This window comes from Arabidopsis lyrata (assembly GCF_000004255.2).
Source record: "Arabidopsis lyrata subsp. lyrata unplaced genomic scaffold ARALYscaffold_4, whole genome shotgun sequence".
Classification (NCBI taxonomy): Eukaryota; Viridiplantae; Streptophyta; class Magnoliopsida; order Brassicales; family Brassicaceae; genus Arabidopsis; species Arabidopsis lyrata.
The window spans coordinates 19,701,656-19,716,337 of record NW_003302552.1 but is presented as its reverse complement, the minus strand read 5'-3'; the positions used below and the strand labels follow the sequence as shown (position 1 = coordinate 19,716,337).

Here is a 14,682-nt window from a genome sequence, read left to right as displayed (position 1 = left end):
CACAGTGTCTAATGGATGGAGATGCTCTTAATGACGAAAAAACAACCTAAAAATGTTGCAAATTCCTCGGTAAAATTAGTAGGAAAACATAGTTCTTACCCCGAGACGGCAAGACCGAACAGCCCAAGCGGGATCAAGATCCAATTAATAACGAAAACGACTAGCATAATTATTAATTAGTCATTATCACAACGATCTTATCCCAAGCCTTATGTATTAGAAGAATGCCAATAAAAATGTTCCAATCTTGGTGAACAATTATAATATATATGGTGCATGCAGGCTAATTGGATGAGCCGGATAAGTTTGATCTTAATTTAGATGTGACATAGAGTTCACAACATTGCGTACATAACTTTTGTTGGCAACCCAGTGTACACATCTCCAGATTAATAGTTTGATCAATTTAATGGGGGTCCAAAACAAAAATCTTATATTAGTATAGTTTTATTTGTACTATGTTTATGACAATTCTGGAATATTACATCTAAAGTCAATAGAAAAAGCGTGTTAACCAAGAATTCAAGAGACGTAATCACCTTTCCAATTTTTTTTTTTTTTAACTCAATAGATTGTTTTTTTTTCTTATAGGCCCCAGTGGGTGCAACAACTCTTCTAGTGTTGAATCAAGTTTTGACCTTCAAATCAAAACCTAATCCCCCAACCGCATAAACAACATAAAATTTTTTTACATAAAAACAAAGTTAATATGCAAAACAAAACAATAATATAAACTAAATAAAAATATTCACCAAGTTTTTGAAAATGTATTGTCTTTAGTCTCTCTACTATATAAACTCCATCGCCTTTCATTAAAATTCCCAACACAACATTTTTCTCTCTTCTTCCACACTTCATCTCTAAAACCCTCTGGCTCAAACCGAAATTTATCGAAATCGCATTGATGGAGATCGTCAAGAGCCTCATCTTCATCTCTTTGGCTGTCGTTCTTCTCTTCGCTTCCATAGCAGAAGCCAACATTAAAGCACACCACCACGAGTTCATTGTATGATCGCATTTAATTTCAAATATTTGAACGTTGTTAATGAATATGTCAATGAAGACGTATGCTTACATAATATTTATGCATGCAGATACAAGCGACGAAAGTGAAGAGACTATGTGAAACACACAACAGCATTACGGTCAACGGAATGTTTCCCGGTCCAATGCTTGTAGTCAACAACGGTGATACTCTCGTCGTCAAAGTTATTAACCGGGCTCGGTACAACATAACAATCCACTGGTAAATTAAACACGATCAAACCACATTGATCACGTACTATATATAATTAATGAGTCCTTGTTTTCTTACTGATATGGAACGGTTTGGTGTGGCTGCAGGCACGGTGTGAGGCAAATGCGAACCGGTTGGGCAGATGGACCGGAATTTGTGACCCAATGTCCAATCAGACCGGGATCAAGCTACACGTACCGGTTTACTATCCAAGGACAAGAAGGTACACTTTGGTGGCATGCTCATAGTTCGTGGCTTAGAGCCACTGTCTACGGTTCGCTTCTTGTCCTTCCTCCGGCTGGCTCGTCTTACCCATTCACAAATCCCCACCGCAACGTCCCTCTCCTTCTTGGTAAAATTTAACGAAATTCAAAATCATGATTAAGAAAGTTCAATCATATAAGTGATTTTGATTTTGGTAAATTATGATTCTTTAAGGTGAATGGTGGGACGCAAATCCGGTTGATGTGTTGAGAGAATCAATACGAACCGGAGGAGCTCCTAATAACTCCGACGCTTACACCATCAATGGTCAACCAGGCGATCTCTATAAATGCTCTTCTCAAGGTTTTACTCTTTTCTTCTTCAAATTAATTTTAAATATATCAACGGTCCAAAAAAAAAAACTTGTCCCATATTTTCTTTCTTCCTTGTTTTTTCCCAACTGTCATAACTGAATTTCGTATATTTTAGTGAAATAAATATTTTTTTTAAGAAAACACATCAGCCCGAAAGACTCAAATAAGTAAATTAATTAGACATTTTATAATCTTTTTTTACAGATACGACAATAGTACCAATAAACGTTGGTGAGACTATACTACTACGGGTAATAAACTCAGCATTGAACCAACCGTTATTCTTCACGGTTGCTAACCACAAGCTCACGGTGGTGGGAGCTGACGCCTCTTACCTAAAACCCTTCACCACTAACGTGATAGTTCTTGGCCCGGGCCAAACCACTGATGTCCTCATAACCGGTGACCAACCACCAAACCGCTACTACATGGCCGCAAGAGCTTACCAAAGCGCCCAAAACGCACCATTTGGAAACACAACTACAACCGCAATCCTTCAATACAAATCCGCCCCTTGTTGCGGTGTAGGCGGCGGAAGTGGAACCAAGAAGGGTATTTCCGTCAAACTAATCATGCCTATCCTCCCTGCCTACAACGACACCAACACCGTCACACGTTTCAGCCAAAGCTTCCGGTCACTAAGAAGAGCTGAGGTTCCGACAGAAATCGACGAGAATCTCTTTGTAACTGTCGGACTTGGTCTCAACAACTGTCCTAAGAACTTTAGATCAAGAAGATGTCAAGGTCCTAACGGCACACGTTTCACTGCATCGATGAACAACATTTCATTTGCTCTTCCAAGTAACTACTCACTCCTTCAAGCTCACCACCATGGAATCCCCGGAGTCTTCACAACCGATTTTCCGGCCAAGCCTCCGGTTAAATTTGATTACACAGGTAACAACATAAGCCGATCTCTCTACCAACCTGATAGAGGGACTAAGCTATACAAACTCAAGTATGGATCAAGGGTTCAGATTGTTCTTCAGGACACTGGTATAGTAACTCCTGAAAATCATCCAATTCATCTACACGGCTACGATTTCTACATTATCGCCGAAGGTTTCGGTAACTTCAATCCCAAGAAAGATACCGCGAAATTCAATCTTGAAGACCCGCCTCTCAGAAATACTGTTGGTGTACCTGTTAATGGTTGGGCCGTCATCAGATTCGTCGCAGACAACCCTGGTAAGCTAAACGTACTATTAGTAAAAAAGTTACTACTTATATCATTTATTAGAAGTGTTACGGATTTTTATTCAAATTTAATCAAAGTTTATAAATTTACATGATTCTGTAATTTTTATCGGGATTAACGAAACTAATTACGTGTAAAAATGATTGAAACAGGGGTTTGGATAATGCACTGTCATCTAGATGCACACATATCTTGGGGGCTAGCCATGGCTTTCTTGGTTGAGAATGGAAATGGAGTTTTGCAGACAATGGAGCAGCCTCCTGCTGATTTACCCGTATGTTATTAGGAGTTCAAGATCCTTTGTAACATAAAACCACATTATAGTTTTTCATGTTCTATTCAATTGTTTTTTGTTGGTCATAGACTTAAACCGGGTCATACTCCTGAGTTGGACCGGACCCTTCAGCTTAAGTTTTCTCAATTATTGATGTATTCTTTTGACATTATAGTACCAAATCAAGCGCTAAAAGCCTAAGAGTACCATGAAAGTTGATTTTTTTTTCTTTCTTTTTCTCGTTCGATGTTTTTTGGTTAAAAGGTTTCATTCCTTCGATCATTTGTAATGGTTGTTGAGCTAAAATTCTAATTATTTCCATAATCAGCTTGGAAATTAAGTGATCATAAACAACATAAGGTTTTCTGGCGTAATATTGGCTGAAGTCAAATCGAGGGTTCAACCACATGATGAATATTGAAGTTCTAAAGAAAGAAACTTATCCCCAATTCGAAAATGGATTGCTTTATTGATGAATATTATTCTTTTACGTAACATTGTATTTGAAGTTTTGAACTTGGGATGATAACGAAATTAATTGAAAAGGAATAAGTGAAATGAAATGACATAAAGAAAAAGTGGCGTGGAATTCCAAATTAGTTGAGCAGACCAGTTTGGGGCAAAGTGATTTCCGACGCGGATGCATCATAAATTAAGTCATAACATCGACATTACTAGAAGAAACAAAAGTTGTCATGACTTTGTAATATTTTGAGTAATCAGTGGGCTAGTTTTATACAAAATCTAACAAAATATTTATTCTTCGTTTCTTACACATGCATGTTGCCACTGATCTATCGAAATTACATGTTTAGCAAAAAACAAAAAAATTCTTATACGTTTTTTTTGAAAAAAAAATTCTTAGACGTTACTTTTCTTGTATAAGAATTTTTAAGAACTCCGATTGTCAGATTTGATATAAAAAGGTAAAAATGCAAAATAAATCTTACCGTAAAAAAATAATTAGGTCGCGAGTGTTTTATCATTTGCACGAAAAGCCCATTAATAGTTAGGCCCATTAGAGAGTTACGGCTTCAACCTAAAACCCTAAATCTCTTGATACGCTGCCTACTTCAATCAAATTTTCTTCTCAGACCAAAACTCGCCTCTGAAAGCTCCGATGACGAAGAAGAAAAAAGGAGCTAACGAAGATAAGATTATTGAAACCAAGAGCAAAACCGTTTCTGGGAAATCTCAGAAACAGAAGAAACCAGTAGAAATAGAGCTCAAACCAGTAGAAGAAAGCTTGAAAGAGGAGGACCTTCTACAAGAATCTGGAACTGATTCTGATTACGACGGCGATGTATTCTTCTCGCCCACCTTCTCTTTTGTTTCATCATCTTTATTCTGCATTCGATTTATTCTGGTTTTTTTTTTTTTGGGTGATTTTTAGAGTTTGCCTGAGTCTTTGGATTCCGATGATTTCGACTCCGATTTTTTCGATTCAGAGTATGATGGAACACAGGAAGGAACAGAAGATGGAGATGTAGAATTTTCCGAGGACGACGTGCTTGGTAATTTGCTTCTGCTTTTCGTCTAAATTAGCTCATCTTCAATTTGAAATTTTAGTGTTTATGCTTTTGATAGATGTGGTTTAAACCCTATTAATAATTTGAATTGAATAAGCTAATTTCGTTAGATTTGTTGGTGGGACTTTATAGTGGGTGAATAAAGTTTCTAGCTTTAACATGGGAAAGTAAATTCAAGTAAGATTTGTTGGTGCAGAGCATGAGGGGTCAATTGATAATGTGGATGATGAAGAAAGTGAACAAGTAGAAAGTGACAACGGTGAGGAAGATGGGAGTGATGAAGGTTCTGAGCGAGATGAAGCGGTTGAAGAGAGCGATTCATCAGAAGATGAGGTTTGATGCTTTTCTCTATTTCATATTAGAATTGAATCTTTCTCCATTTCCGGACGAAATTATATATGTTTCTCTTTTTAATCTGTAGGTTCCTTCTAGAAATACAGTTGGGGATGTTCCATTGGAGTGGTATAAAGATGAGAAACATATTGGTTATGACATCACGGGAAAGAAGATTACTAAGAAAGAAAAACAAGATAAACTTGACTCTTTTCTTGCAACTATGGATGACTCTAAGAATTGGTCAGTTTGAAGACTTTCTGTTTGTTGGTATTCCGTTAGTTAGTATCATGATGCTGATGAAATTTTTTGGACTTTAGGCGCAAAATTTATGATGAATATAATGACGAGGAAGTGGAGCTGACTAAAGAGGAGTGCAACCTCATGCGTAGAATACTCAAAGGGGAAGCTCCACATGCTGACTTTGATCCATATGCGGTATGTATGTGGTTTATGTGTAGCCGTTTTCTACTTGTGTTATACAAATCTCTTCAAATTGTAACCTTTTGATTGATTCTCTTGGGACCAGCCTTATGTTGATTGGTTCAAATGGGATGATTCAATACATCCACTCTCAAGTGCACCAGAGCCCAAGCGAAGATTCATCCCTTCAAAATGGGAGGCCAAAAAGGTTCTTAAGCTTGTTAGAGCAATCCGGAAGGGGTTGATCAAGTTTGATAAGCCTGAAGAAGAGCCCAATGTATACCTCTTATGGGGTGACGATTCGACGTCTGATCAAAAGAGCAAGCATTTAACTTATATTCCTCCACCCAAGCTGAAATTGCCAGGTGAAAACTTTTTGCTGACTTTCTGTTGTTTCTCTGCTTCTCTTGGGAATTCCATTTTCAAAGTTTTATTTTGTACTATTTGGCTTTCCAGGACACGATGAATCATACAATCCTTCTTTGGAATATATTCCAACAGAGGAGGAGAAAGCCTCATATGAATTGATGTATGAGGAAGATCGTCCAAAATTCATTCCTAAAAGGTATGCAATAGTTTTCGTTTATTATACTCTGATGTAGTTTCTTTGGTATTTGTTAGCTGAGCCTTACGGTAAATATATCTGCGCATAGGTTTACATCTCTGAGAAGCATCCCAGCGTATGAGAATGCACTGAAGGAGTCTTTTGAGCGCTGTTTGGATCTATACCTATGTCCGAGAGTTCGAAAGAAGAGGGTGAGGACTTATCATCTCATTTCCTGGTTTCTTTTTTCTTTTCCGTATTAATTCTCACTGTGTTTCTTTTCACCAGATAAACATCGACCCTGAATCTTTGAAGCCTAAGCTACCTAGTAGGAAGGATCTTAGACCTTATCCTAATTCCTGTTATCTTGAATATAAAGGACATACAGGGGCTGTTACTACCATATCCACTGATAGTTCTGGCGAGTGGATAGCCTCAGGTATTTTCAATTTTTTTTTTATAAATTCAATTCCAAAGAGGTCTCTTTGGTTTTTAAGATGCTAATCTTGTATTCTTTTTTCCTTCAAAGGTTCAACTGATGGATCTGTTCGTATGTGGGAAGTGGAAACTGGTAGATGTCTTAAGGTCTGGCAGTTTGATGAAGCTATTATGTGTGTGGCTTGGAATCCTCTTTCCAGGCTTCCAGTTTTAGCTGTTGCCATGTGAGTTAGGATCTTGTGAGTATGCTTTTGGATTTATTATAATAATCTATTGTGAAACCTTCTCATCTCACATTGCAGGGGACGAGATTTGTTTTTTCTGAACACTGAACTTGGGACTGATGAGGAACAGGAAATTACTAAAGAGAGGCTTCACTCAGGAAACATTCCAGAACCAGAAGCGTCTGGTAAGCGTCTTGGAATAACCATTATAATCTCGTAAGAAATTGTGATGAAATTCCGTATGATTGAATCTTTTTGGTTGGTATATTTTGCACGACATTCATAGTTGCAGCAATTGTAACCTGGCTACCTGATGAGTTATATGGAGGGATCAAGATAAGACATTTTAAGGTACACTTTTGCAAAATATCCTCTTTCAACAGTTATTACATGGAAAAAATCCTAAACTGGTTTGTTGGTTTATATATATATATATATATATATATATATATCTTTCAGAGCATATCGTCTATTGACTGGCATCGTAAAGGAGACTATCTCTCAACAGTGATGGCATCTGGCGAAACGCGGGGAGTGGTACTGCACCAACTCTCAAAACAGAAAACACAAAGGCTCCCATTTAAGATACGCGGACTCCCAGTCTGCACACTTTTTCATCCCAGCCTTTCTTACTTCTTCGTTGCGACTAGAAAGGACGTGCGTGTTTACAATCTTTTGAAGCCAGGCGAGGCCACTAAAAAGCTTGAGACGGGATTGAGAGAAATCTCATCCATGGCGATTCATCCTGGTGGTGATAATCTGATAGTAGGAAGCAAAGAAGGGAAGATGTGTTGGTTTGACATGGATCTGTCTTCAAAACCGTACAAGACGCTTAAGAATCACCCTAAAGACATTACAAATGTGGCAGTTCATCGGTCTTATCCGTTATTTGCTTCGTGCTCGGAAGATTCAACAGCTTATGTTTTCCATGGAATGGTGTATAATGATCTGAATCAGAATCCTCTGATTGTGCCGTTGGAGATTCTAAGAGGTCATTCTTCAAAAGGAGGTAAGTTATTACGGTGTTTTTGATACTTAAGAATACACTATTACATAATAACTTGTAAGATTGATTATATTAATGGGTTTTGATTATTATTATTTTGACTGCAGGAGTCTTGGACTGCAAGTTTCATCCGAGACAACCATGGCTATTCACTGCAGGCGCTGACTCAATTATCAAACTCTATTGCCACTAGATAGTTTTGGTCCCAAACCCCTATTTTGACAATTTTCATAATTTTTCTTCTTTGTTGTATTCACCACCTATCACATTGTTTGAAAATGTACTCTAATCTTGTACCGTACAAGTTTTGTTATGATCGAGTTATTATTGAGATTTCTAACTTGTAGCATTTCCAAAATGTTAAGTTCAATATCTAATCGTATTATTTTATTTTGTAGCATTGGTTAAGTTGGGGCATTACTAGTCCTTAACCCAAATAATGTTGATTTGATTCCATATATGACAACTTTTTTACGTTCACATATGAATGATGGATCCTCGACTAGACAAAGAGAAAATGGATTGTTACTTCATAGGGAAAATAGAAATTCTCCACGAAAGCTGGTCACCTTTATTTAACAACAAATTCACTCATTCACAATTTGGACGTATCTAACACAATTGTGTTATTATATTCACAAAAATAAGCATGATAGGCTGGCTCTTTAGGGTAATCCACGGAACAAAACACAGTATAAAACTTTTAATATTTTTCTCTGAATTTACTCGTAACAATTTTTGTTTTTCATCTAATAGTTACCAAATTAGTTAACAAAACACTAATCCATACACGTTGACCAAAAGAAAAAAAAACACTAATCCATAGTTAGACCAAACTAAACAATAGTCCACAAAATAGAAGATAGTACTATGGACCCAAAGCCCATAGATTCCTGTGAACAAAGACTTGATTATTGACTAGTCAACACAATCAGCTGTCGTTATCCAAAATGGGGCAAAAAGTGTAATTAGAAAGAAGCTTTGAGGGTAAAATAGTCCAAACAACATAGTAAGAAATACCTTAGGCCCAAAGCAATAAGGAAGGGCTCTGGATCCAGCCGGAATCAGAATCTAGTAAGTTCGAGCGCCACGTCATCACATAAATATCTGAAATATCTAATTAAGACTTGTCTATATATAAAGGCTTCTCCTTTCACAATCCCGAAACTTTTTTTTAGGCCTGGGCGTTCGGCAAAAACCGATCAAACCGAACCGAAAAACCCAAAATTTTCGGTTATCGGCGTCGACTATGTGATGAGGAGTAAACCGATCGGCAAAGTTTTTTTGGGATTTCGGGTAACGGTTCGGTTCGGTTCGGCAGGCTATAACCGATCGGTTATTCGATTTTTGTTCTACATCACTCCATCTTCTTCTTTCCTAGTCTGCTTCTGTGTGTTCTTATGAAGAAGAAGAAGTTGCGGCCGCCATGATTAATCCCTCACCATCGATTAGGTTCTTTACTTTGTTTGAAATTGGGCTGATTTACATGTGGATTCAAATTATTTTATATTATGCCCAAACAAATGTGTTAGTCTTGATAAGTCAAAAATAAAAGACATGTGGCCCAATAATGTTTTATACTCAGCCCAAAACGACATAAAGTCATTTTTTATGCTTAACCCTAGATAAAAAAAATATGATTGCTTCTCTTCAACCTTCGTGCATCTCTCTCTCGCCAGCTCTTTCTCTCCTCTTCAAAATTCGAAACAAAACATCGAATAATCATATCATCTCGTCTCTTCGCCGATTCTACCTCTTGATCTTTTCCAGCTTGTACTTCTTCGTCCGCTAGATTACAGTAAGTTGTCTCACCCATCATCAATTTTTGAGTTTTTCTCTTCAATGTGATTTGGGGTTGGTTTATTTGATTTCTCATGGAGTTTAGAATGAAAAAGAACCGGAGTTTTATCCTTACTATTCCTTCTATAACGATTTAGAGGTATGAAATATAGAATTGAAATTTTTCAGTTTTGAAGTGTTGTATTGTTATCTATTTTAACCAGATATTGTCGGAAGTCTCATCGGACGAGGATATCCAACAGTCGCCGTTGCCATTGACGTCTCCTCGCAGCCTCGCCGTCAGCCACTTCATGGAAAACCCTAATTGTAATGGGTTTGGGCTTTAATCCATAGTTATGTGATGAGTTTGGTTTTGTAATTGTAATTGGGTTTTTTTATTGGTTTGTTACTAGATTACAGATTTTTTTGGGCCCATTATCTGTATTTAGGGCTAATTCGGTTTAAATAAACCGAAATAGAAAAAAAATCGGTTTAATTCGGAATAGATTTTTAAGCAGAGAACCGAACCGAATAAACCGAGATCCGAACGAACCGAACCGAATAAAATTTCGGTTCAATTCGGCAGGTTTTCTAGATAACCGAAAAATCAAAAAACCGAATAAACCGAACCGATTAAACCGAGTAAACCGAACGCCCATGCCTACTTTTTTTATTCTCCTCTGCTAAGACTTGTCTGATTATATCGTCTTTGCTACTACTACTACTATTACATTGAACCCTTTGTGTTCTTCTTGCTCTTCTTCTGCTGATACTTTGTTCGAGTGATTTCTTACATGCCGTCGGAGATTGTTGATAGGTTTGTTTCTAACATTTTTAGATTTTTTCTCTGTTTTTTTTCGTCTTGTGCATGTGTGCTAAATGTGATTGTTCATTGTTAGGCTTAAAGATTTTGTTTTTATCGACTGTTGTTGTTTTCAAGTTCCTTTGTTTGTGTAAATGGTGGAAGCTGAAAGGTTTTCAATTTTAGGGTTTTTGGGGTTTTTCGTAGACAGGAATTTGGAACTCATTGTATGATTTTGGGCATAATTTGTCTCTTTTGGATTGAGTTCTTTGCGATTTGTGGCTTCGTGTGTGGAAATTAGAGGATTTTAGCTGTAATAATCCTTAAAGGTGGTACCTTTCCTGAAACAGAAGTTAGTTTATGGGTTCTCTGTTGAATCCTTAGGTGATTCTCTGTTTCTGAGTTTGCTCTGTTCTAAAATTTCTAATTTTGTTCGTGATGTGGTTTCTTTTTTGCTCGCTGTGATGCTGCAGATTGTGAAAACTTCTTCTTGTAGCCACTTGGTGTTATTACCTTCAGGTGGTTAAAAATTGTTTCGAAGTATAGTCGAGAGCCCGTTGCTTTAAATTTTGTGAAGAGAGAAAAAGAAACACAATAGAGAAAATGGGAGTTCTCGAGCATGTTGCTAATCTTGCTTCTATGCCCTTTGATTCTCCCAGGAAAAGGAAGTCTCGTGGAACACGAGATGTAGCTGAGATTCTAAGGCAATGGAGGGAGTATAATGAGCAGACCGAGGCAGATTCTTGCATCGATGGTGGTGTTCCGAAACCAGTCCGAAATCCTCCTCCAAAAGGTTCGAGGAAGGGTTGTATGAAAGGTAAAGGAGGACCTGAAAATGGGATTTGTGACTATAGAGGAGTTAGACAGAGGACATGGGGTAAATGGGTCGCTGAGATCCGTGAGCCAGGCCGAGGTGCTAGGTTATGGCTCGGTACTTTCTCTAGTTCATATGAAGCTGCATTGGCTTATGACGAGGCTGCCAAAGCTATATATGGTCAGTCTGCCAGACTCAATCTTCCCGAGATCACGAATCGCTCTTCTTCGACTGCCGCCACTGTGTCTGGCTCGGTTACTGCATTCTCTGATGAATCTGAAGTTTGTGCACGTGAGGATACAAACGAAAGATCTGGTTTTGGTCAGGTGAAACTAGAGGATTGTAACGATGAATATGTTCTCTTAGATAGTTCTCAGTGTATTAAAGAGGAGCTGAAAGTAAAAGAGGAAGTGATGGAAGAACATAACTCGGCTGTTGGTTTTGGAATTGGACAGGACCCGAAAAGGGAGATTTTGGATGCTTGGTTAATGGGAAATGGCAATGAACAAGAACCATTGGAGTTTGGTGTGGACGAAACGTTTGATATTAATGAGCTGTTGGGTATATTAGACGACAACAATGTGTCTGGTCAAGAGACAATGCAGAATCAAGTTGATAGACAGCCAAACTTCAGTTACCAAACGCAGTTTCAAGATGCTAACTTGCTCGGGAGCCTCAACCCTATGGAGATTGCTCATCCTGGAGTTGATTATGGATATCCTTATGTGCAGCCGAGTGAAATGGAGAACAATGGTATTGATTTAGACCATCACAGGTTCAATGATCTTGACATACAGGACTTGGATTTTGGAGGGGAAAAAGATGTTCATGGCTCTACATAAGATCTCAGATTCATATTGAATGGCCTAAGTTTGTTATTCTGCTCCGATACGGTCTAGCTGTTACTAGCCAGAAGCTGACTTTCTTTGAAGCTGCTGATACTTTCTGATGTTAATGGTTTTGAGGCATAGTAAATGTAGTTAGGTAATGTAGGACAGTTCGAATATGATCCCTTCTTTCTTCTTCTTGTGAATACATATGAAGTTTAAAGTTTATAGAAAGTTTTAATCTTCTTCGATGCATATAAGTTTTAATGTAGTTGGGTTTATAGAAAGTTTTAATCTTCTTCGATGCTGACGATCTATTTCCTCCCAATAACTATGACATCAAGCCAGATAAAGCCCGATCTATGACTCCGTTCTATATATCCCCGAATCAAACTTTCTAATCCTATACCTCCCCGAATTAAAAGTTCAAAATCCCGATGTCCCCGCGTCTGGATTACTTCGGTTTGCGTCGTAAACCCGAGACCAAACCATTTCTTCCCAAGAACAAACCGGGAAAACAACCCAACTCTATTACAAAACCCGACCCAGAAGTAGTTTTCTCAAAATCCCCAAAATTCGTTTTCTAAGAACCCTAAATTCTCAAAATCCCCAAATTTTGATTTTAAAAACCAAATCGAGTTTCAAGATGAGCAATGTATCAACCAATTCGACAGGATCTTCAAGTGTTCGTGGAAGAGGAAGAGTTGTCGGTGTGCCAAAGAGATGTTGGTGTGGGGAAGCAATCGTGCCCTGCACCAAGTCTTCGGATTAGTCTTCATGACATCATTGTAAACAACAGTGTCATAGCAAAAGATTTGCTCCAATCGCTGCTTGTAGTCTTTGTCATTGTAACACCAAGCCAAATTCCAGAGTAGAGGCTTCATCCGGGTCTTACTCCCATGATTCTTCTTTAGGTTTCCGTATATGTGTTGTACACACATCCTATGCTCTATATTGGGTAACTCCAGTTGAACAACTTTGATCAATCCCTGAAACATAAGCCAAAGTTGATGAGCCAAAGCTGAACAGCATGTCACACAAATAAAAATAAAACAGGAGACAAGAAAAAATTACTTTTTGCCTATCTGAAACCATGATGAAGCCTTCACCATCATTTAAGCCAAAATTAGCCTTCAACATCTTCACAAACCACACCCAATTCTTTGTGTTCTCCACTTGAACCACACCCCATGCTATAGCATATATAGCATTATTTGAATCTCTGCCCAATGCTACTAATAACTGACCTTTTACTTTGTTCTTTAAAAAGCACCCATCAATGCCGATTAGAGGCATGCAACTCTCTATCCATGTCCTTCTAATGGTGTCAAAACAGACATAAAACCTGTTGAAAATGTCTTTACCATCTTCACTCGTCAGACATTCAACCTCTACATGAGAATCCTTGTTTAAATCAAGTATCTCAGCCGCATAGTCTCTTAATCTACCAAACTGATCATCGTACTCCTTCTCAATCCACTGCAGTGCCTTTTTCCTCGCAGACTGACACTGTGGCCTAGTAACACTAATCTTCCATTGTTCCTTAATGATTTCTTCAAGCTTTGCTGGCATGTAAAACTCAGGATTGTCCCTAATCTTATCAACAAATAACCTAGCAATATGAGGCACCTTAAACATCTCACATTCACCATTTGGGATACAACTATGCTTATCTATAAACTTCCTAATCTTCCACATCGAATCACTCTTAAGAATCGCTGCATACACTTGCCAATAACACTTTGATCCTTCTGTACCATCGCAACCAACACATTTGAACCCAATTTTATCGGAATCGTACATGTACTGCTTCAGATTGCATCCAGTTCGCAGAGCATAATCCACTACAGCCTCCTTGAAAGCGACTCCACTAAAGAATGTCTGGTTAGGGTACAAATGCCCATCACCGCGCCTTATATGTGTCTGAAACACTTCTGGACCGTCGTGGTTATCCTCTGTATCGCTCTCCGGATACTCATCATGGCGAATTGGTGGTTCGTCGACGAACTCCTCTATCATTTCCTGCATCAGAACTCGATCTCTATCTTCAGCTTCGGGATCGACATCTCCTACTAAATCCGGATTAGGAACGACCATAGACATCGAAAGCTTCGATTTCAAGATCCTACAGCTACCAAGCTTCGATTCTCTCACTTTCTCTTTGTTTTTCTAGGGTTCGTCGTCTGTTTCGATTTGGGAATTTAGTTTTTAGGGTTTCGATTTGGTAATGTTTGGGTAGACTGTAATCGGGTCTAAATCTTGGTTTAGTCGAGTATAATTAGGTTTAGTAGGTTTATTAACCGGTTAAGAAAATAGTAAACCGTCGTAAGCCAACTCTGTGGAAAACAAGATTTCGAACTATTATATCAGGGACATCGGGATTTTGAACTTTTAATTCGGGGAGGTATAGGATTAGAAAGTTTGATTCGGGGACATATAGAACGGAGTCATAGATCGGGCTTTATCTGGCTTGATGTCATAGTTATTAGGGAGAAATAGATCGACAGCCCGCATATAAACTATAAAGTTTTGATCTTTGAACTTTGGATATTGTAGAATCCATATTCTAAGGATCGTAATTTGAATTATTATGTCATCTTATTAATTGCAAATTTGGTTTGGAAAGTCTTGATAATGTGGGAATTTGACTTTCCTTTGTCTGTGTGCTTTTATTGT

General features: G+C 38.1%; 4 protein-coding genes and 1 long non-coding RNA gene across 6 annotated transcripts; 4 read left to right on the top strand and 1 right to left on the bottom strand.

Moving 5' to 3' along the window:
• Positions 1-590: 590 nt before the first annotated feature.
• Positions 591-3,611, top strand: LOC9317784 (laccase-5). The gene is made up of 6 exons (XM_002881672.2): positions 591-1,006; positions 1,095-1,246; positions 1,345-1,589; positions 1,676-1,804; positions 2,020-3,003; positions 3,166-3,611. The coding sequence occupies exons 1-6, from the start codon at positions 905-907 to the stop codon at positions 3,297-3,299; spliced, it is 1,746 nt and encodes a 581-aa protein (XP_002881718.1). The 5' UTR covers positions 591-904; the 3' UTR covers positions 3,300-3,611.
• Positions 3,612-4,301: 690 nt separating this feature from the next.
• LOC9317783 (ribosome biogenesis protein BOP1 homolog) lies at positions 4,302-8,133 on the top strand. Its single transcript, XM_021028700.1, has 14 exons — positions 4,302-4,590; positions 4,681-4,801; positions 5,013-5,149; positions 5,238-5,392; positions 5,470-5,587; positions 5,679-5,937; positions 6,029-6,137; positions 6,226-6,328; positions 6,405-6,555; positions 6,646-6,778; positions 6,857-6,963; positions 7,065-7,129; positions 7,238-7,787; positions 7,892-8,133. The coding sequence occupies exons 1-14, from the start codon at positions 4,408-4,410 to the stop codon at positions 7,975-7,977; spliced, it is 2,277 nt and encodes a 758-aa protein (XP_020884359.1). The 5' UTR covers positions 4,302-4,407; the 3' UTR covers positions 7,978-8,133.
• Positions 8,134-9,533: 1,400 nt separating this feature from the next.
• LOC110229477 lies at positions 9,534-10,066 on the top strand. The gene is made up of 2 exons (XR_002332868.1): positions 9,534-9,582; positions 9,827-10,066. It is a non-coding gene; the product is annotated as an uncharacterized LOC110229477 (long non-coding RNA).
• Positions 10,067-10,270: 204 nt separating this feature from the next.
• On the top strand, positions 10,271-12,257 carry LOC9317782 (dehydration-responsive element-binding protein 2C). Of its 2 annotated transcripts, XM_021029911.1 has the most exons (2): positions 10,271-10,884; positions 11,025-12,257. In XM_021029911.1, exon 2 carries the CDS (start codon positions 11,176-11,178, stop codon positions 12,019-12,021), a length of 846 nt encoding a protein of 281 aa, XP_020885570.1. In that variant the 5' UTR covers positions 10,271-10,884; positions 11,025-11,175; the 3' UTR covers positions 12,022-12,257. The 2 variants fall into 2 exon arrangements, with proteins under 2 accessions (XP_020885570.1, XP_002881716.1); XM_002881670.2 differs by having other exon boundaries at positions 10,271-12,257.
• Positions 12,258-12,758: 501 nt separating this feature from the next.
• Positions 12,759-14,333, bottom strand: LOC110229513. The gene has a single exon (XM_021029910.1). It carries the CDS (start codon positions 14,107-14,109, stop codon positions 12,949-12,951), a length of 1,161 nt encoding a protein of 386 aa, XP_020885569.1. The 5' UTR covers positions 14,110-14,333; the 3' UTR covers positions 12,759-12,948.
• Between the last annotated feature and the right edge of the window lie 349 nt (positions 14,334-14,682).

Bases quoted from the DNA above. Each gene is read 5' to 3' on its own strand.
- LOC9317784 (XM_002881672.2), top strand. From the start codon at position 905: ATGGAGATCGTCAAGAGCCTCATCTTCATCTCTTTGGCTGTCGTTCTT. The intron at 1,247-1,344 runs GTAAATTAAACA...GTGTGGCTGCAG, and splicing joins TACAACATAACAATCCACTG to GCACGGTGTGAGGCAAATGC. The intron at 1,590-1,675 runs GTAAAATTTAAC...TGATTCTTTAAG, and splicing joins CAACGTCCCTCTCCTTCTTG to GTGAATGGTGGGACGCAAAT.
- LOC9317783 (XM_021028700.1), top strand. From the start codon at position 4,408: ATGACGAAGAAGAAAAAAGGAGCTAACGAAGATAAGATTATTGAAACC. The intron at 4,591-4,680 runs GTATTCTTCTCG...GGTGATTTTTAG, and splicing joins ATTCTGATTACGACGGCGAT to AGTTTGCCTGAGTCTTTGGA. The intron at 7,130-7,237 runs GTACACTTTTGC...TATATCTTTCAG, and splicing joins TCAAGATAAGACATTTTAAG to AGCATATCGTCTATTGACTG.
- LOC9317782 (XM_002881670.2), top strand. From the start codon at position 10,969: ATGGGAGTTCTCGAGCATGTTGCTAATCTTGCTTCTATGCCCTTTGAT.
- LOC110229513 (XM_021029910.1), bottom strand. From the start codon at position 14,109: ATGTCTATGGTCGTTCCTAATCCGGATTTAGTAGGAGATGTCGATCCC.